Here is a 22,692-nt window from a genome sequence, read left to right on the forward strand (position 1 = left end):
CGCCCAGCGCCGAGTCCTCATCTTTCCCCCCTGGACCACTGGGTCTCCTTTGAGTTTCCCATTCAGGAATATACACTTACAGTACAAAGTAACATCTAATGCTTTCTACAACACTTGAAATGCTTAAGACCCTTGCATTCGCATTTTCAGAGGCATATCATTAGCTTCCTGCAGGGAAAAGGGTCATCCTTAAATCCACAAACATTTATGGGTAGAGCATTTTTATTACACTCTTTAAAGGAGGTGAATTTAGAAAAAGTAAAAAAAGAGAGTGAAGTTTGTGGCTTTGTCTGGGGACTAAGAAACCTCTCATTATTCCAAGTGGTGAAATAGGCTGTTAATATATATTCAATATGGTTTATATTATTAAAAATGTCTTATAATTGCAATAGGGCTGTCGCTTTTTCAAATACTCATATATTACACATATTATTGTATCCAATCTGACGCTATCACTATAAATTCACGGATGATGGATCCATAATCAGATCAAGTGAGATAGAGTTTTTCCCAGGGCCTTCAGGTTACTTGACACTATGTGGTGTATTGGAAAGGGAACTAGAAGACCTGGGTTCTATTTCTGGCTCTGCCAAATACCATGTGACTTGTCTTTCTCAGTTTCTTCATCTGTAAAATGGGAAAAATAGTCTTGGCTCTACCTACCTCTCGAGGTTGTTTTGAGGATTGAAAGAGATAATGGATATAAATGTGCTTTGGAGACTATACAGCTCTCCACAGTTACAGTTTGCTTGTTATAAAGGCCTCGACAACACAGAGAAGTGGGCATGGCATCACGATTGCTTTTGTTTTGCTTTATATTTATCTTATCCAAGTAACTGTGAACATATTCTCTTTGGAAAAGCCTCATATGATAAATTTATATATTTTAATTAATTCTTGAGTGACCCTTATGTGCTGGGCACTGTTCCAGGCCCGCCCTGTCCAATTTAGTAGCCACTAGCCACATATGGCTATTGAGCACATGAAATGTGGCTTTTGCGACTGAGGAATTGAATTTGTAATTTTATTTAATTTTAATTAATTTATTTTTAAATATAAAAACTGATATGTGATACAGATATCGGAAAACTTTTTAACAAGTTGTATATGTGAATCTACTCTTTCAACTAATGTTATGAAATCTAAATACAGACCATGGATTTCTTATGAAAATTTAGCATCTGAACAATATAAGGGTGAAATACACTCTGGATTTCGAAGACTTACTATGAAAAAAAGAAAATAAAAGAATCTCATTAATAATTTTTATATTGATTGTATGTTGAAATGACAGTATTTTGGATATATTGGGTCAAAGAAAATATACAGTTAAAATTAATTTCACCCGTTTCTTTTTACTGAATTTTAACGCGGCTACTAGTAAATTTAAAAGTACCTGTGGCCTGCCCCGTGGCTTAGCAGTTAAGTGCGTGCGCTGGGCTACTGGCGGCCCGGGTTCGGATCCTGGGCGCGCACTGATTCACCGCTTCTCCAGCCATGCTGAGGCCGCGTCCCACATACAGCAACTAGAAGGATGTGCAACTATGACATACAACTATCTAGTGGGGCTTTGGGGAAAAAAAAAAAGGAGGAGGATTGGCAATAGATGTTAGCTCAGAGCCGGTCTTCCTCAGCAAAAAGAGGAGGAGTAGCATGGATGTTAGCTCAGGGCTGATCTTCCACACACACACACACACACACACACACACACACACACACACACACACAAAGTACCTGTTGGCTTGCATTGTAGCATTGTATCTCTATTGGATAGTGCTGCTCGAAGCATTGAAAAAACAGTGAACAAAGCAGACAAAATGTCCTGCCCTCATGGAACTTAAATTTTAGTGTGGAAGACAGATGATAAACAAAATAATGTAAACATATATATATAGTACACCAAATGGTGGTAAGGGCTTTGGAAAGAAATAAAGAAGGGTAAGTTAGATACGAGATGGTAGGAGGATTACCATTTTAAACAGGGAGGTCAAGGAAAGCTTAACCGAGAGGCTGACATTGGGCATGACCTAAAGGAGTTGAGGGAGTAAGCAATGAAGCCATGTGGGGAACAGCCTTCCAGGTAGAAGGAACAGTAAGCGAAGGGACCCTGATGATGGACAATGCCTGACATTTCAAGAAACCACAAGGAGGCTTGTGTGGCTCCAGCACAGAGTGCAAGGGGGAAGATCAACAGGAGATGAGAGCAGAGAGGTATGGGAAAAGAGATGTGGTGGGACAGGTCGTGGAGATTGTGATAGGCAGCTTCTGACATGGGCCCCAATGATCCCTGCCTCCTCCTGTTAATGCCCTTGTGTAACTCATCCTCTTGATTGCGGGCTGGATGTAATGAATAGAATCCAGCAAAACTGAGGGGATGTCACTTCCAAGATTATGTTCTTAAAGACTGTGGCTTCCACTTGCTGGTAGTCTCTCACTCTCTCGTTTGCCCACTTTGATGAAGCCAGCTCCCATGTTACGGCTTGCCCTATGGAGAAGCCCATGTGGCAAGGAACTGAGGGCAGCCTATGGCTAACAGCCAGTAGGGAACTGAGGCCCTCAGTCCAGCAACCTGTGAGGATCCAGGTCCTGCCAACAACCACTGAGTAAGCTTAGCAGCAGATCCTGGCCCAGCTGAACCTTGAGATGAGTGAGGCCTCAACCGGCACCCTGATCATAGCTTTCTGAGAGATCCTGGCCCCGCACTTTGATTGCAGCCTAGTGAGAGACCCTGATCTGGAGGACCCCGCTAAGCTACGCTCAGATTCCAGATCCACAGAAACTGTGAGATAATAAATGTGTGTTGTTTTAAGCTGCTAAATTTGGGGGTAATTTGTCTCATGGAAAGAGATACTAATACATTGGATCTTGTAGGCTACTCTAAGCAAAAATTGGGCAAGGAGGGTGATTAGAATCACTGGCTAGTATGTTACAAATAGACTGTAGGAGGGCAAGGGGGAAAGTAAGGGGGTCAGGTGAGAGGCCACTGAAATAGGCAAGATATGCTGGTGGCTGGGACTAGGGTGGTACATGTTGGTAGAGATGGTGAGAAGTGGCTGCATCTTGGATGTATTTTGAAGGCAGAGGCAACAGGATTTGCTGTTGGATTGGACATGGGGTGTGTAAGAAATGAAAGAGGTTTTTGGCCTGAGCAACTAGCAAAGAACTGTCATATACTGAGACAGAGGAAACTACAGAAGGAACAGATTTGTGGAGAAAGAATAGGAATTAGGTTTGGGGCATACTTCATTTGAGACACCTACTGCCCATCCAAGTGGGGATGATGAACTGGATCTATAAATCTGGTGGCTGAGGAAGGAAACATAAATTTGAGAGTCTGCAGCATTTAGATGATCAAATGTGCAAGTCGCCTTGCTCCCCACTCCCACTTCCCATCCATGAGCCCACTGTTAGCTCACGTATAGGGACATAGATACACATGCGCATATATTATTGTTTTCACAAATAAGATTGTTCTGCAACTCGCTTTTTAGCAATATCTTTTGCAGCTTTTTCCATCTAAGTACATACATATATACCTCATTCTTTTTAAATAGCTGTAGAGGCCAGCCCCGTGGCTTAGTGGTTAAGTGCGCGCGCTTGGCTACTGGCGGCCCGGGTTCGGATCCTGGGCACACACTGACGCATGCTTCTCCCGACATGCTGAAGCCGCGTCCCACACACAGCAACTAGTAGGATGTGCAGCTATGACATACAACTATCTACTGGGGCTTTGGGGGAAAAATAAATAAATAAAAATTAAAAAAATATAGCTGTAGAGAATTCCTTGGTATGAATGAACCATGTATGCCCATTTATTCATTCATTCACTCAACAAATATTTTTTGAGTACCTACTATGTGCCAGGCACTGTTCTAGGGATTGAGGATAAAGCAGTCCATTATGGATGGATACTTTGTTTCTAATACTTTGCTATTACAAACACGGATACAATGAGCATCTTCATGCAGGCATCTCGGTTTACTTGTAAGAGGTTTTATTTGGCAGTGATTCATAGAAGTGGAATTTCTAGGTTAAAGGGCTCAATGGCATTTCTGATACTCGAATCTCAGGTTTAATTAGGATAGTGTTAAACTGGCAGGCAAATTTGTGATGCAATCAAAGATATTTAACAAATGTGGAAAAGAAATCACCCAATAAAATGCCCTATTGGAAGCTGTGGGATTGCCCCTGCAATTTCCCTTTACTCTGTGAGTGTAGTCATGCCCAAATCCTACTCATCTTCAAAGGCCAGCTCAGACACCCCTTCCTTCAGGAAACCTTCCACAGACCCTACTGGGATGCGATCTCCCCTGCCTCTTTACCTCAAGTATGGTCCTTGTCACATACTACCTCGTATCATAAATACATTCTCTACTAGACTTTCATTTTTTTCCTGAAGGGAATGGACAGTGTCTTTAATTCATCCTGCATCTGCCCTCATGGCATAGCACAATGCTCAATGTTTGTGTAATTAAACAGAAGCCCTAAAGCGAAAAAGTGAAACCTATAGTCTCAGGAATGAGCGTGGAGCCTGCACAATGACCAGATGGTGTTTGTACACCATCAGTGTCACATATGCTTCTGATGGCTCACGAGGTTCTGCAGAAATGGCCTACTTCTCCGACTCCATCTCACACCACTCTTCTTCCTTCTACGCTCTAGCCACACTGGCCTTTTTTCTGGCTCTGAACACACTAAGTCGGCTCCCTTCTCCAGGCCTTTGGACCTGGCATTCCTTTTGCCTGGAGTGCTCTACCTCCTGCTCTCTGCTGGCTGCTTCTTTTCCGGCAAGACTCAGCTCAGTTTTCATCTCCTCAAAGAGGCCCTCCTTGACCATCTATTCTAGATTAGGTCCGCAACTCCAGTTACCATCATATCACCTTAATTCTCTGCATAGTATTTATCTCTTTCTGAAATTAACATGTTCATTTGTTTGCACTAGGATGTAAGCTCCACCAGAAGAGGGACCCTGTCTGTCTTGTTCAACTCTGTGTACTTTCAGTGGCTACAATAGAGTGTAATAGTAAGGATGCTTTGGGCTGAAAGTAACAGAATATTCAACTGAAAGTCACATAAACCAAAAGGGTTTACTTTTATCACACACAAAGGAACTCAGAGGTAGGCAGTACTAGGGTTGGTTCAACAGTTCAATGCTGTCCAGATTCTGGATTGGCTTTATCTGTGATGATCTTTGCCTTCCCTCATGGTTGCAAAATGGCTGCCAAGGGCAGACACATCAAACACCCCTCTCAGAAAGAAGAGGGGGCAGAGGTCTCTCTGCCCATCTCTTTTTATCAAGGTGGAAACACTTCCTCAGGAGCCCTCCTCCCACAGCTCTCTTTTATATTCCGTTGGCCCAAACTGAATGGGAGTTGAGATGATTCCTCTAGTAAAGAAGAGCGAGATTATCGTGATTTTTTTAACCAGTCATAATTCATCACCTGGAGCTGGGCCTGCCTTCCCTAAGCCCTATGGCTCTGCCCTATACCCAAAGCAAACCTGAGCTCTCTTAGCAAGGAAAAAGTGTTATGGCTCTTGTGGAGGTAACCAACAATGTGGGCCACACAGGCATTCTTGAATTCTCATGCTGATTCGCATGCATGAATTCGTGCTGATTCACCTACATTCAGCAATTAACATACTTTATATACACACCCACCGTGCAAAGCCAAGATTGGTGATACAAGGCCTCTACCTTTACAGGACTTCCAGGTCCCAAGCCCTCTTGGACCCTCTATCTGTGCTTTACTGGGACTAATGTGATGACTGCTGATATAGACTTGCTGCTAAGAGACCTGGCCTTTTCTGGGTTCACAGAAACCATCAACCATGCCCTTGTTTTCATAACAAAGTCCTACATGTAGGTGTGACTGTTTGATGTTTGCAGCTGAGAAAAGTGGGGAAAGTGCCCTATGGCAGTGGTAGGAACTTTCCTAGAAGGGCTGCATGGTTCCCCAGAAATTATTGGCCATTTCCAAACTCACAAGAAATGAGGTAACCAGACAGAAAATTGCTGCCACCAGCGGAGCCTCTCACTGTGCACTTGCCGAGGTTTTAGAAGGTCACTAGTACTTCAAGATTCCCAGCCTTATTTCTGTCTTAAGCATGTTTGTTTTACATCTAGTTAGAAGATGTTCTTTGCTTCTGGAAAACAATTTCTTAGAAGGTGAAGAGGATAAAGAAAGAAGTAGGAAATGGAGAGGTGATAGGGCACACGTAAAAGCTTCTCGAAGACCACTAAGTCCTCCAGACTCCAGGCAATGGCCTTCCCAATACCACCCCCACCCCACCCCCAGTGCACAGTCACTGCTGAACTAGACAACCTGCCATAGGCTCAGGCCCCACCGCCCAGCTCTCCCTCGCCCTGGTGGGGATGGGGAGTGGGTTCTGCCACGGAAAGTTTCCACTCCCCGAAGCCTGCTCCCTCCCGGGGTTGCCCCCGTGAGGAGGACCGACTGGGTAAGAAAACGGTGTGAGAGGACAGGACCAGGCGAGCCACTCCGGCCAGAAAACCGCTCTCCCTCCTCCGACATCAGCGCGACCCCTCCCCGGCGGAGCACACAATAGGCGGCCGCTCCACGTTGTTTCCCAGCCCCTCGCCGCCTCGGCCCCGGGGGCCTGCGGGGTGGGGGAGGCGAGAGTTCCCCAGCCCTCCTGCGGCCACAGCAGCCTCTGGGGCAGGAAAGGAGCACTGGGGTGGAGTGGAGCACGCCCCACACTTGGAGACATTTCGGCCCCCCCCCCCCCCCCGCGAAAAATGAAGCAGCCAGATCTCCCCTCCCGGATGCGACTGCACCAGCAACATCAGCTTCGGGCGGAGCCCGAGCGGTTGCCACTTCCCCCCTCTTCCCTCGTGACCCTCGCCCCCCCCCACTTCTCCCTCCCCCTCCACCTCCACCCCCCTTCCTCGCCAGACACACCCTCCTTCTGGGGCTGGTCGCGAGCAGAGCTCGGGCGCTCTAGGGGAGGGAGTGGCCGCGGCTGCCGCCCGTGGGGCAGGACAGCGAGCGAGCGAGCGAGCCAAGGAGGGAAGGAGGGAACGAGGGAGGGGCGGCGGAGGGAGGGAGGGAGGGAGGAGCAGCGGGAGCCGCGCCGCCGCCGAGCTGCGATGTGGCCGGCCGGCCGGCGTGTAAACAGACGGAGCAGCAGCGGCCGCGGCCGCCCCGGCCCGGGGCAGTGAGCACGCCCGCGAGCCCTGTCCGTCGCTGCCATGGCCGAAGTGCGCAAATTCACCAAGCGGCTCAGCAAGCCCGGCACGGCGGCTGAGCTCCGGCAGAGCGTGTCGGAGGCCGTGCGGGGCTCCTTGGTGCTGGTGAGTGGCCGGGGGACGGGGCGTCCCGGGGGACGCGCTCCGGGCGAGAGCGACGGGGTGGCTTCGCGCGCGCGGGGGCCGGGACCGGGACGGCGCTCGCGGCGGCCGCCCGGTGTGCCGCGCGCTCTTTCTCGGCTTCAGTAAGTTTTCGCACCGGCCGCCGCTTGCCGGGGTCCGAGTCCCAGGCGCCCGCTGACAGCGCTGCGGCTGCCCGGCGCGGCCCGGCTGGCCGCCGACAGGCTATCGGGGGCTGGGGACGGCTGCGCGGGAGGCGGGGGCTCCGAAGCGGGGCCCGGGCCGGGGGGGTGAGCTAGGGAGCGGACCTCGCGCTGCCCTAGCCCCGGCACAAAGAGCCGGGGACCAGGGCGCCACGAGATCCTGATTCCCTCCTGCAGGCACCTGAGGCAGCCTAGGCGGAAGGATGCGATGTGCGTTTTGCACATACACACTCGCGCGCGCACACACGCACCGTGTACACAAAAAAGAACCCCACCCAAAAAGCCCCGGGCGCCCTAGCTCCGGCGGGCGGTGAGAACAGAGGAAGCAGAGCGACTTCCTCCTGCTACTGGGGAGAGAGGGTGGTGATGGGTGTGTGGAAGGGGTGCTGCTGCAGCTGCTGCGGCGGAGGGAGGGGATTGGAAACAGCGAGGTTCCGGGGCCAGTGGGCGCGGGGTCTGCCGCAGGGCAAAGGTGTCCCCTAGAACCCGAGAGCGCTCCAGAGGCAAGGAGATGGGGGCGTAAAGGTTTGGGGGAAGATGGTGTGTGCCAGTCCAGGGATGGAGGACCTGGGGTCAGAGTCCCACCGCTCAGGGCTGGGGGATGGGGATTTGAAAGCGCACTGACCGCCTGGAAGCCCTCCCGTCGCACCCTCAGCCTCATCCGGATTGTCTGACTCAGGAGGGATGCGGATGGGTGCTAACGGGCACTTGCCCCTTCTCCTGTTTGCAAGACACTCGTTGCCAATTTCCTGGACTAGCGAGCAAACCCTAAAGAAGCAATCAGACTGGTTAATTAGCGCTTGTTTTGTTACTTTGGTTTTTTGGTCGTTTTTGTCTCTCTCCTCTCCCTCCACCTTACAGCGTGTCGTCTGCTGTGTTTAAATTTCACCACTTGTAAAAGTGGGCTCTTTTTGTTAAGACAACTTATCATCGGAAGGGAACTTCACAGCTTTTCCTTGTAATTTTTCTGTTGATCTTGTAGAATCTGCGATAAAACCAACATTAAAGGGAGGCCAGGGCCCTGATCCCAACAGTGGAGAAAGTTGACATTAGTGGGAGTTCTGGAGGAGGATCAAAGGTAAAATATGTACCTTTGAGATAAAGATCTGATCCCTAATAGCTACAACTGTGCAAAGCCAAGTGACTTTAAAGAAATCTCTCGATTATGGCTGGACCCTTGAAAGTTTGATCCTGCTGTTTAGCAGAGCTAAACCCAGACCTTTAATGTTGTTTTAATGGACCCAGCTTATTGTGTGTTTCACTGATTTTAGAATGAGGTCCTGTTGGGGTCAGATTGGAACCTCCATTGTCGTCACAGCCGGTTAAGAAAGGAAGGCAAGCTGTATGCAGGGCGTTTATACCAGGGCTCTCATCTTGTATGATTGTTAACAAGTGATTCAATCTGCCTAGCACAGGAAACGCTTTCCTAAATTCAGGAAGAAAGCCTTGCTAGAGCAGAGGTGGCTGGCCCTTTACCAGGTCGTGTGAAAGGAGCCTGTGAAGTGGACAGATGGTCTCAAGAGAATAAATGGGACTCTGCAAACCTTCACTGGGATTTGACCAGCATGTGACCTGCCACCCTCAGCAGCAAAAAGTTAACATTAGCGTGCTTGCCCAGGATTTTAGGTTTTAAAAAGAATTTTGTGTGGCACAGGTGCAGCTGCCCCTTCCTAACCATTGGCTCTGGCAAAGCTGGAAAAACTTAGTGGTAGGAGACTCTTCTGGGAGATGCTGCCAGCCTAGCTTACTTGGGACCTGGGCCCCAGATTTTTACCAGGCAGGGCACAGGAATGATATTTATTTACTAGTCTGGTATGTGATCCCCGTTGAGATTTTGGGGGTGGGGGAGAACAGATTCTAGGAATCTAAACCAATATCTCTTGAACCCCTACTATGTGCAAGACACAATGCTAGACACCCTATAATTAGAAGTGAATGTGGATGACTTTCTTCATTTGTTTTCATTAGTTCCAGCCTGGGTTGGGTCTGTGTGTATGTGTTTGTCAATAGAACACCCAGATGATGTACCTAATGAATTTTAGATCATTCATAGCACCTTAGTGAATGCTATTTTTAAGCAGTTCAGTCAATTCAGAAATAAGGAAAGTCTAGGGCCTGCCCCGTGGCTTAGCGGTTAAGTGCGCGTGCTCCGCTGCTGGCGGCCTGGGTTCAGATCCCGGGCGTGCACCGACGCACCGCTTCTCCGGCCATGCTGAGGCCGCGTCCCACATACAGCAACTAGAAGGATGTGCAGCTATGACATACAACCATCTACTGGGGCTTTGGGGGGAAAAAATAAATAAAATCTTTTAAAAAAAAAGAAATAAGGAAAGTCTTAAATGGAGTGGATTCTCCTAAATGGCTCTGTTTCTTGGGCCCTGCTTTTCTGACACAAAGAGCTGTTAACCAGAGTTAGCAAAGCCATGGGTGGCTGGAGAGTGAGGGGAACGTGTGGCAGCTGCTGCCGCCATAACTTCTGATTCTGTCTGATTTAAGCCCCAAAGTGTTTATTAGGGACAGCTGAGGTAGGATTGACACTTGCTGCTATAAACCAATGACACTGACGTTAGGGCTTCAATATGGAGTCACATATCCATAGGACTTCATTACGGAGCCATTTCTCGAGAAGACCAAGCTCTCTCCTCTGCTGTATCTCTCACTAGAACTTGGAAAACCCACCAAGCTGTACAAATGCACAGCAGATATACAGTATTTCCTGTTTAGGTGGTTTTTTTTTTTACAATTATACCCTTGTTGACATGTTGCTAACGTCATACAGTTTTGCTCACTGTTTGAAAAATTCCGAAGGCCTGGGCTATATATAGCATGTAGTTGTGTATTCAAATCTTCATTCAGTTCTTAGTGCTTCCACGAATCTATTAACCGCATCATGAAGCAGACAGAAAGAGAGACTGTTTCATTGCTGCATTTTCCTATAAGTTCGGCGTTTTTGTGAAGGTCAGTTTTAACTCAGGGAAAGGGATAATTGCAGAATTAACCACTGGCAGACATTTCTCAAGAGGGGCTTGGGGAAGAATATTATAACGCGAGTGTATGTGATTAACTGAGAAGTGTTTTCATAACGCTGTTTTTGTTATAATTTGGGATTTAGCTATTTGTGCCTCAGGGGAAACAAAGGCAGTTGATATACTTGTATTCTGTCTGCCCTTAAGAGGAGTGCTTGTGTCAGCCTGGGAAAGTCGCCTGGTAGGTGTTTAAATACTGTTTGCTTGCCACTGAACTTACCGTCAATTCCTTGTGCGCCAAAGGATCAGGAAAGAGTTGCTAGATGTTACAGTTTGTAGCCCCTTGAGGCAGGGTGATGCATGCAGCGTCCCCTGGCTGGCACTGGCCAGATTTCATACAGTAACTCCAGTAGAGAAAAACTCTTCCCAAACTGAGAATGGCAGAAAAGCGGCTGCAGCTATTGACTCCCCCCACCCGCCACACACAACTTACCTTTGCGTGGAATGTTCCTTAGGTTCGCATTTAGGGAAGGCTTGAAAAAGAATCAGCTCCCCTGCTCCCTCTTCCCAGGGGAGTTAGTGGAAAGTACTTAATATAGGACAAAACAACATACCCCGTGGAATAAAGCCAGTTTCAACGGGCTTCTTGAGCAGGCGTTTCCAGTTCAGAGACTTGGCTTGGCTCTGAATGAACTTCGAGTCAGGAGTGTTCATGGGAGTGTTGGCACCTAGACATGAAATCGGCTCACTACTCCTGTGGGCTTCTCCAGCTTAGGAGGGCCCAGGGCAAGCCACTCCTGGAGGAGCTGTCCCAAAGCCTGGTGCAGAGTTTGCTGTGAACCGTCTTGGAAGCACCAAATAGTAGAATTTGTTTTTTAAGACAAACATATTAAACAAATTCTCTGGATTATTATTATTATTTTTGCTGAAGAAGATTCGCCCTGAGCTAACATCTGTGCCAGTCTTTCTCTATTTTTTAGTATGTGGGCTGCCAGCACAGCATGGCTGCTAACAGAGCAGTGTAGGTCCGTGCCCAGGAACCGAACCTGGGCTGCTGAAGCCTAGCACGCTGAACTTAACCACTAGGCCACCAGGGCTGGCCTGATTCTTTTCCTATTCTAATCATCAGTAAGCCTTCTTTTTGAAGTGTTTATTGCTTTTTTATATAATAAATGCATGTTTATTGTAGAAAAGTTAGAAAAACAGAAAAAGAATAATCACTGTCTCATTACTCAGAGGGAGCTCTGTTAATATTCTAATGTATATATGTCAAAACCCTTCTCTCTCTCTCTGTGTGTATGTATATATGAAAACATGAATTGAAAAGATATACAAACTTTTAAATAATTTTTTCACTTATCGATATCTGATGAACTTTTCTTCATGTCAATAAATATAAATCTACATAATCATGTTTAGGGACTGCCAAAAATTCCACTATGGGTGCACCAGAGGTAATCATCCTTTATTGTTTGATATTTTGATAATTTCTAATTTTGTGGTGTTATAAACATAAGCTGTCCGTTTACATTTAAATTTAAATTAATTAAAAATAAAGAAAATCAGCTTCTACATTGTACTTGCCACAGTTCAAGTGCTCAATTAGCCACATGTGGCTAGTGGCTACCATACAGGACAACACAGATAGAGAACATTTCCATCATTGCAGAAAGTTCTTTTGGACAGTGCTGGTATAAACATTAATTGAATGAACATCTTTGAGCAGGCATTTTCAAACTTGCTAGATTGTCCCTTTAGGATAGATTTCTAGCATTGGAATTGCTTGTTCAAACAGACACATTTTTAGTATTCAGAATTCCTCTTAAACGTACTGTTAAATTGCTCTGCAGCAAGTTGCTGCATTTGCTCTGCTGCACCAGCAGAATATGCAAGTGTTCATTTCCCCTCTCCCATGCCAGCACTGGTTATTAGTAGTTTTTAATCTTTGCAATCTGATAGGAGATAACTGGTACATCACTGTTCTAATTTGCATTTCTTTGATGACTCTTGAAGTTGAACAGTTTTTCATATGTTGATGAGCCATTTGTGTTTCTTCTTTTGAGGATTTGAGTGAACCTTCTTACAGACTTATTTCCTTGTTTGTAATTCTTGCAATAACGGTCTCCACCCCAAAGGTTCTGTTTCGATAGGTCTGGGGTGGGGCCAGGCATCTGTATTTTTAAAAACTACCCAAGGTGATTCTGATGTGCACAGAAACGCTGATCTAGACTGCTTGCCCACTCAAGGCAGGAAAGTCCCCTACACGTACCCCTCACAAATGATTATTTAGCTTCTCTTTAAACACTCCCTGCCTATTAGAGGGCTATGTTAGAAAAGGTTCTTGAGCTGAAATTTACTCTCTGTAAGTTCCACCATGGGCTAGGCCTAGGTCTGCCGTTTGGAGCCACAGAGAATATTTTTGCTTCCTGTTTCACATGACAACCCTTCAAATATTTGGAGACGGCCACCATGTCACTTTTAAATTCACTCTTTTTTTTTTTTTTGAGGGAGATTGGCCCTGCACTAACATCTGTTGCTAATCTTCCTCTTTTCTCCCCAAAGCCCCAGTACATAGTTGTGTATCATAGTTGTAGAGTTGTAGCTCTTCTATGTGGGATGCTGCCTCAGCATGGCTTGATGGGCGGTGAGTAGGTCCACACCCAGGATCCGAACTGGCGAACCCCAGGGCGCCGAAGCAGAACGTGCAAACTTAACCGCTATGCCACCAGGCTGGCCCCTAAATTCACTCTTCACAAAGCCAAAGAGCCTTCATTTCTTTCCTTCGTTCCTCACATGACTTGGTTTCAGGATTCTTCACTATCGTGATCATCCTGTTTGGGCTCTTTTCCAAGGTTTCAATGTTGTACTTAAAATGTGGGAGGCAGAACACAGGCCCAAGAGTCAGACCTGGGCTCGAATCTGACCTCTGTTACCTGCTTGCATTGTGAACTGAGGCAAGTAACCAGATCTCATTTTCCTCATCTGTGAAATGGGGGTAAATTGTTGTACCTACCTTGTGGGGTTCTTGTGAGGATTAAAGAAGTAATATATAGAAACCATCTGATGTTTAAGTGATTATAAAGGTTAAAAAAAATCTGGTAAAAAAAGTATTCTAGAAGAATCTATCACAGAATACAGTGGAGTGGGGGCAATGTTTCTTACTTGTTCTGGATATGAGCCAAGAAGTCAGGGGCTGTGTATTCATCTCTATTCCCAGTGCCTCACACAGTGCCTGGAATGGCAACAATACGTAGGAGGACTGGGTATTGGGTGACTGGGCCAGGTGACTACAGTTGTATAGTTCCAGAGAGAGAACAAAGGCTTTAACTGAGGCAGTGAGAATGGAGATAAGGTGGAAGATTTAAGAGGCATTTCAGTGATAAAATCAACAGGATTTGGTGATTCTTGAAGGGGGAGGAGAAGGGGGGAAGGAAGTGGGAGGAAGAGAGAGAGAGAAGGGAGGAGGTGGAGTCAAGATGAGCTGAGGTGTCTCAGCTTGGGTAAACAGGAGGATAAGCGCGTTTGCTGATAGGGGAAGGGAAAAAAAAATGAGCAACCTCTACTTGAGAGGGTTGTCAGGGCAAAGCCAGGTTTCAGTTAAGCAAGGCGGCGAAGAGAACATTCTAGGGAAAGGCTGAGCATGTAGGCTTGTGTTTTGGCAAAAGACTAGGGTTCTTGAGGGCAGAGAAGAAAGTGTTCCAAGTGGGATCAGGAAGGGGAGGAAGAGGCAGGGTTGAGCCGACAGAGATGAGATTGTAGGCGAGATTAGCTAATTGAAGAGGTTTGCACCTTTGGGGGTGATTAGGGAAGTAAGAGGCAGGGTGGGGAGGAATGGTCTGGAGGCCAGCCCCAGACTTCCAGTTAGAACGGTGATGGGAAGTTAGGTCACCCCCTGGGCCGCTCCCCCTCCCAGGCTTTGAGCTGAGCAGCCTCCTTTCCCAGGTGCCTGAAGAGGCTGAATAGGATGTTTCCTGCCCTGAAGGGACTCACAAGCCAGGAAGGGAGATTAGATGCTTGCAAATAACTGAAATGGGGAAGCTAGAAGAACAGCAGGAGGCTAGTGGTTCTGCCTTCTATGTTATGTTACTTGCATCATCTCTGTGCCCTCTCCCCCCATGCTCTTTTTTTGTGATCCTTAACATTTTTTTCAAGACTCGGGTCCTTTCTGGGTTCAACAATGCTAAATAGGCTTTTGCTGATGAACAGTTAATCTCTATGGCATTTCCCACATTTATTTGACTACAGAGCCCCCCTTTTTTTATGGGAGTTGGGAAAGTAAATGGTAGCATCTAACACTCTGAGAAATTCGTATATAGCATACATATGTAACTCACCTTGGCGTTCCTTTACCTTTTTTGTGTGTTTAATAAAGAAGGTTTTTTTTTCTTTTTTTTTCCTGAGGAAGATTGGCCCCGGGCTAACATCTGTTGCCAATCTTCCTCTTTTTGCTTGAGGAAGAGTCACCCTGAGCTAACATTCGTGCCAGTCTTCCTCTCTTTTGTATGTGGGTTGCCACCACAACATGGGCGCCGACGAGTGGTGTAGGTCCCCACCCAGGAACTGAACCCTGGCCGCCAAAGCGGAGCGCACTGAACTTAACCACTAGGCCACCGGCCTGGCCCCGGCATTCCTTTGCTTGACCTCTGTGGACTGCAAGAAGTGCTTGCTACCTTCCCAAATTCCCAGTGCTCCATCTCAGGAACTCCCCTTGCTTGTTGGTTGGAATTCAGTTCAGAGGAATCATTCACCTACCTGGTTTTGCTTTCTTCTGACATACAGAATCTTCAGTAAGGCATGTTGAAAAATTATTGTTTTTTTTTTTTTAACACAGAAGGGAAGGCCAGAAACCACAGGAGGGAGAAGGAGCTAGAGCTGTTTCCCCTTTTCTGTAAATCCTATGGTAATTTCATGTACATATCTCTTTGGGATTTAGATCTCTTGGTTTCCTTTAGCTTTTGTCAGGAGGGCACAGGGGTGCATGGGTAACATTGGCCTGTTGCTTATATCAATCTAGAGCCAGATGCCTTTTTGATTCTTGCAGGACCCTACCTTGGAGGCTGCCAGAGCAGTAACTGGGGCAAAGGGACAGTCTCATTAGCTCCATTGCCTGGAAGCTTCTGCTTGTTAGAGCAGAGTGGTTACAAGTGGGCTCTGGAAGCACACAACCCAGGTTCAAAGTTCAGCTCAGCTACTCTGGGTGACCGTGGGACAGTTATTTAACCTTCTGTGCCTTGATAACCATCTCGTAGGCTTGTTGAAAGGCTTAAAGGAGTTGTTGCATGAGAAGCACTTAGAGCGGGGCTTGCCACATGAAAAGCTTCTTGTTACTATTCCCGGGCTTTATGGTGGGCAAAAGAAGTCTTTTGTGTATGTGTTACAAGCCAACAGAAGTTCAAAAGTAAACTGGCAGAAGGGAAGCAGGTACCCTTGCTTTTTTATTTCCTTGCTCCAAATCATGCCCAAAGGGTGAGCTACGTGGCTGAGCCAAGAGTCACACCCATCCTGGAAGAATAAGCTGGCAGACCTCTCTCCATTAGGTTCTTGGTAGTATCCATTCCCAGTTGGACTTGGTCATATTGAAGAGCCCAGTGAATGTGAGCTAGGGCTCTGGGTCTTTGGCAGTTCTCGCCTTCAGACTAGTCTGATGAATGAGTAGGAAGGCTAGTCCTGGAGTGGGGAGGAACACCCTGTCCCATGCCCTGGGAGAAGGTCCTCCAGTCTGGGAACTTTCATGCATGGCTTTTGGCAGAAGCATTCACCTTTATGACGGTGTGTTCAGTGAGGTTGATGGCAAAGGGATGGCTAGAGGAGAATTGGGCTCTGTATGGAAGACTAGAACTTCAATGCTCTTTCCTTCTCAGAACTTTATTGACATCCCTTTTGCTCATTAATCTTCACTTTAAAAAATTAAGTGAATATTGAAATTCAAATGCCTTTTTTTTTTTTTGCTGAGGAAGGATTAGCCCTTAGCTAACATCTGTGCCAGTCTTCCTCTATTTTATATGTGGGTCACCGCCACAGCATGGCTGACGAGTGGTGTAGGTCTGTGCCTGGGATCTGAACCCACAAACCTGTGCCATGGGCCACCGAATTGAAGTACACTGAACTCAACCACCATGCCACAGGGCCAGCCCCTCAAATGCCTTTTTAAAGATCTATTTTGGGAACATGTATTTTAGTGGAAAAATTTTAAAGCTTAAAGGTCTCCTACGAAATTAATGTAGTTTTATGTTCGGCTATTCTGGTTTTGTGGTAGCAGGATAAGTTCTGTTACGAATAGTGTGTATGAGTTTCCAGCGTTGTTGATACCGTGGAAAATATGCCATGTGTTCCAGCCACACGTGGTTTACCTATTGTCTATGCACAGCCTCACACATTCACGCCTAAATTTGCTATTAATGATTTCCTGGAATTCTTCTCCACCTTCTTTTTATTGCCCATTGAGTTTATTGTTGACAGGAAGTTGTATTTTTGCCTTTCCTGACAGCTTATGTCAGATTATATATGTTTCAAGCTGCTGAGAAATGTTTGAAGATCTAATGATACCTCAGCTTTCCCATCATGTTGCTTTTCCTAACGGCTGAAACCTTTTACTGGGTGAGATTTAACTAAGGAGTCAAGTGTTCTTCCAAGCCTCTGAGACAGAACATCTTTATTTGAAGTGTTTCAGCGAAGTGTGTCAGGAGGCTGGGGACTGCATTTCTATAAAATGTTATTTAGACGATGACAAGATCTTGTATTTTCATAGCTCCGATCTTATGAAGAGTTAAAAATGCTCTTGTGCCTATGACCTCACATGTTCTCAGAGGTCACTATTAAACACATAGCGCATTGTCGTCACCTCTCTTTTGTAAGTGGGGAAACAGGCATGGTTTCAAGTGAGGCAGGCTGTGGGTCATCCAGATTCACTAAATGACAGACTAGGTAGTGGACTCCAGGTGTCTCGATTCCTCTGGAGTAATTAGGTAAAGAAGCAGTAGCTCCTGGGCCAGATTCCACACTAAATCAGGTGGAGGAAGCTCTTTTTGTGTGGTTTTGGTGATGATCTCCTTCTATTGGGAAACAGTGTTTATTTCTGAACAAGCTTAGGTCTCTTTAGTGGGAAAGTAGGAGGTGTGGACAAAAAAAAAAGAGGGGTGGGGTTGTTATTGAGAAATGTGGGCAAGATCAGTATAGATTCTTCCTTGCCAAAGTAAGCCTAAGGATTTGGAGAACTGTTTGCAATTGGCCGCTCTTCCTTTCTTTGCTATTTCAATAGCTATATGGAAAAAAGTCTCCAGAACACTGGCTCTGCAGAGGTACCTGGGATCATTTTCATGGAACTGTTTTTATGATTTTTTTTCAAGCGGGTTAGTGCTGTCCAAAAATAACAACATATATATTTCTCTGCGTGCCTTTTATATTAGTAGTTTAGTTTTCCCACTTGAGAAACTGCCAGCTTTAGCCCTTGCAGGACCTGTTGTGAGTGTTCGTGGTGTGAGTGCAAGAGTGCTGTTGGCATAACCAGTTTATTTTCACAGGTTAACAAGTTCCTAATGCTCCAGTGCATTAGATGGTTTCCTAGAGACCTGAAGGAGGGAACACCACCTTCTAAGGTGCCTAACTTACCACCAAGAAATAACTGAAATCCAGGAGGGCTCTGAATTAACTTGCAAATATTGAACTAAATTGTAATTTAAAAGCTCATAGGGGCCAATAGTTCTCCTTCTGTCCAGCAGAGTGTTTACATCACGCTCCATTGCTTGTGGAGCAAAGAAGGATCTCCCTGCTAACCTGACCCCGGGGAGAAGTGCCCCTCCATACGACTGACTGACTTGACTGCTTGTAGAGGAACTTTGCCTCTGTCTGCCCTTCGAAATGAAACGGTCTGGCAGAATTCTCACCAGGAGAGCCAGAAGAGAATTCTGGAAGGCTTCTCTCTTCAGTTCTGTAATTGAAGCCCAGCTCCCCCTCCTTGCCTCCCTCCCTCCCTCCTGTCTCCGCATGTAGCTGGAACTACTCCCGATGCCCAGTGCTGCCCACTGCTGCCCACTGCCGGCTCAGCACCACCGCAGGCTCAGAGACCAGCCTGGGCCTAAGCAGGGGACGTCAGAGGACTCTCGAACTCAGAGCTCAGGTTCTGGGCCTCAAGTCCTATAGGCTGCTGGTTCTGCCCAGTTTTTAAAATCCATTTCTTGTCACTAGATTTTATCTTCTTCCTTACTCCCTCATGTCACTGTCCTAGTCACTGTGTCCTTGTCTTGACCCCCTACCCAGTATCTAACCTCCTGCCTTGGTTTTCTGGCCAATTGTCCAGTTCCTCCAGGAGTGAGGTCTTGCTGCTAGCCCTGAGGAGGGCTGCCTTGCCCTCACCATGACCATAGAACAGGTTGAACTCAGCACAGTGGGACTGTGCCCTGAAGGGGCAAGGGTCTGCTTAAAGAACTCAAGAGGAGGCAGAGTGCCTGGGATGAGGAGGCCCAGCCACTGGCCCCGCTGAGGGTTGGACTAGATGCATGGCCTGTTAGTTTCCTGTGGCTACTGTAACAAATTGCCATAAACTTAGTGTCTCAAAACACGACAGATTCATTATCTCACCGTTCTGGAGGTCAGAAGTCCGCCGAGGTGTCAGCAAGGCCTCACTCACTCCAGGAGCTCTAGGGGAGAATCCATTACCTTGCCTTTCCCAGCTTCTAGAGGCTGCCTGCGTTCCTTCACTCATGGCCCCTTCCTCTGTCTTCAAGCCAGCAATGGCTGGCCATCCCCTCTGACCCCATTTGGAGCAAATTGCTCCTTCTGCAGGCTTATAGCCTCTGACTAGTTGTGTTGGTTTCCTATGGATGCCTTAACAAATTACCACAAACTAGGCTTAAAACAACAAATTTACTCTCTTATAGTTCTGGAGGCCAGAAGTCTGAAATCAGTATCGCTGGGCCACATTCCCTCTGGAGAATTTAGGGAAGGACCTGTTCCTTGCCTCCCCCAGCTCTGGTAGCTGCCAGCATTCCTTGGCTTGTGGCTGCATCACTCCAGTCTCTGCCTCTGTGGTCACATTGCCCTCTCCTCTTCAGTTGTGTGAAAACTCTCTTTGCCTCTTTCTTTTTCTTTCTTATTTTTTTTTTGTGAGGAAGATTGGCCCTGAGCTAACATCTGTTGCCGATCTTCCTCTTTGTTTTTTTTTTGCTTGAGGGAGACTGTCCCTGAGCTAACATCTGTGTCAATCTTCCTCTAATTTGTATATGGGACGCTGCCACAGCATGGCTTGATGAGCGATGTGTGGGTCCGTGCCCAGGATCCAAACCCACGAACCCCGGGCCACCAAAGCAGAGTGCGTGAACTTAACCGCTACGCCACTGGGCTGGCCCTCCCTCTTTCTTTTAAGGTCATTTGCGATGGTGTTACCACACAAAATTGAAGTTCTCCTACCTGATGTGCGTAAAAAATGCCACTTATTACGGCATCAACTTTTGGGAAAAGAAAACAGCTTTATTGCTAGATCAATCTGCAAGGAAACGGGGGGGTGTGCCCTCAGATCTGTCTCCCTAATTCAGGGCATAGGGCACAGTTTATGGGATGAAGGGCAGGGCAGTGTGAAGTGTGGAGATAGATGATTGGAGGTAAGGAGAAGTGAGGTAATTGATGATCTGCACAAGCGTAGTCAAGCTTCATGCCTCTTCATAGGATGCATGTTCACAAAATGGTGGTGGTACCATGTTCTGAGGGTGGAGTTTTCAATTCTTTGAAGTCAAAAAGGTCACTTATCGGGCATTTGCACAGGCCCAGTTGATGGGTTGGTGGTCTCATCTGGCCTGAACTGGACAAGGAGTCTCAGATCCTGAAAAACCATTCCAATTACTCTGTTGATAAGATGGGGTCAGTTGAACTGGTCCTGGAGGGCCCGAGGTTACAGTGGCATTTAGGGCTCACTCCAATAATCCAGAATGATTTCCTCATCTCAAGACCCTTGACTCAATCACGTGTGTAAAAACCCTTTTGCTATAAGGCAACATTTGCAGGTTCCAGGGATTAGGATGGGGGCATATCTTTGGATGGGGGGTATTTTTCATCCTATCATGCTAGTTCTTCAGTTTTAGAGAGGACTGATTTCATTCTGCCTCATAACAACTTCTCTCAATCCTTAGAATGTAAAGGCCTTAGGAGCTGGCAGGAGAGTGGAAAGAGCTAATGCATAGTAGTCATAGTGCCAGAAGGGCCCAGCAGTTCCACTGACAATCTGTGTTGCCTTGGGTAGGTTATTTAACTTTGTGGAACCTCCTTGTACTCATTTGCAAAATGGAAATAGTAATATCAACCTCAATGGGCCTTGCAGAGTTGTTTATAATAGCAAAACAAACAAACAAACCCCAAATTTAAACAACCTAAATGTTTGAAAGTAAAGCATCAGGCAAATGAACATCCGTACACCAGAAAACCAAGCAGCCATTAAAATGACATCTATGTTTATTATTGACATGAAAAAAACATTTAGGTTATTAAGCAGCATGCAAAGTATGATCGTATTTTTGTAAAATGATGCATATGTGATATGTGAATTTAGTTAATCACTCTGTGCCTCAGTTTCCTCATCTGTAAAATGGAGATAATGATACTACTGACCTCACAGAGTTATTGTAAGGATTGAGTAAAATAATACAATAAAACACTTAGAACAGTGCCTGGTGGGGCAGGCCCCGTGGTGTAGCAGTTAAGTGCATGTGCTCTGCTGCTGGCAGCCCGGGTTCGGATCCCGGACATGCACTGACGCACCGCTTGTCAGGCCATGCTGTGGCAGCGTCCCACATAAAGTGGAGGAAGATCGGCATGGATGTTAGCTCAGGGCCAATCTTCCTCAGCAAAAAAAAAAAAAAAAAAAAGAGGAGGATTGGCATGGATGTTAGCTCGGGGCTGATCCTCCTCACAAAAATAAAAAAAAAATAAAGAACAATACCTGGAGCATAGGAAGCACTGAATATATGTTAGCTATTAGTATTGTTATATTCAAAGAAAACATTCTCAAAGAGGGTGTGTGTGTGTTTACAATGTGTGTGTGTATATATAATATTAATAGTGCATATCTTTGGATGGTGGGATTAAGAGTACATTTTATTCTTGCTTTATATTTTTTGGTTTTTGACATGCTTATTCATTTATTTTACATTGAGCATATGTTATTTTTATCATCAGAAAAAGTAGAATTCAAGTTCCATACTTTTCAGACTTGCTATATTTATGTGACATATATAAAAAATACATATGTGACATATAGTGTCTATATAGTAATTAGCATGGTGCTGTTATCATTAAGATAGTTTCACCTGTAATCCTGCAGCTCCTTGCCCATGGCTTTGCACATCTCACATTCTCGGCTGAATCAATAAAATTAGGATGGTCTAGAAATTAGAGACTTCAATTCCCATTTGCTTTCCATTCCTATCTGCTTCAGTATTCCCTAAATTTTGATCTCAGTGAAGTGAGTTTTTAAAGGGTATATATTATATGTATATACACTCACACACACGATATATATGCCTGTATGTCTACATATATCTATATAATATTTCATATTACCTTTACAATTTTGAGAGGCAGAAATGCCTACCCTGAATTTTCTGAAATGTGAATTAAAATTGCTGTTGTCTTTCTTGCATGTGAAATGTGTTTCAGGTTGTTAATACTGTAGTCATCGTTTGCTGCCATTAACGGTATTAATTACTAGAGGGACTTAAATTTCGAGTAAAGCTAATTAATAGGTGATATGCATTGATATTGCGAGGATTTCTGGTCACAATTTTCCTGATTTTGAACATGCTGTATCTTTGTTCTTTTATTTAAAAATAATCGTCGATTTCTTGTGGATTTAAAAACAAATGGGTGGGAGAATTCCTGATGAATTAGGAGCTTTGAAATGGAAGGTCTTGCCTCTGACATTTAAGATAACTAGATTATGGTGCACATCTTGGTAAACGGGGTCTCTCCTTCCCTCTGTAGTGTGTGCCTTTTTTTCCTGTCAGCATGCACATCCTTGAGTTCATTTCTTTTTTGTTGCTTCTGTTCTCCTTTCCGTCTTCTCCGCACCACATTTCTTACTCCTTTTCTTTCCAGCCCCCACCCTGATCATAATATGAAACTAATATATAAAAATTGATTTGTTGTATTTAAACTGAGTTTTGAATATTTCCTCTTCATAATTTGAAACGTAGAGGGGAGGGAGGCATAG

At 45.8% G+C, this 22,692-nt stretch overlaps 1 protein-coding gene across 2 annotated transcripts in view; it reads left to right on the forward strand.

The window, feature by feature from the left end:
- Positions 1-7,126: 7,126 nt before the first annotated feature.
- Positions 7,127-22,692, forward strand: part of DOCK11 (dedicator of cytokinesis 11) — a 170,884-nt gene continuing 155,318 nt past the window's right edge. For both annotated transcript variants that reach the window (XM_058536579.1, XM_058536580.1), the window contains exon 1: positions 7,127-7,312. In XM_058536579.1, the coding sequence (XP_058392562.1) occupies positions 7,211-7,312 (102 nt within the window). In that variant the 5' untranslated portion in view covers positions 7,127-7,210. The remainder of the gene's footprint in view (positions 7,313-22,692) is intronic.

Source organism: Diceros bicornis, chromosome X, assembly GCF_020826845.1.
Source record: "Diceros bicornis minor isolate mBicDic1 chromosome X, mDicBic1.mat.cur, whole genome shotgun sequence".
Lineage (NCBI taxonomy): Eukaryota > Metazoa > Chordata > Mammalia > Perissodactyla > Rhinocerotidae > Diceros > Diceros bicornis.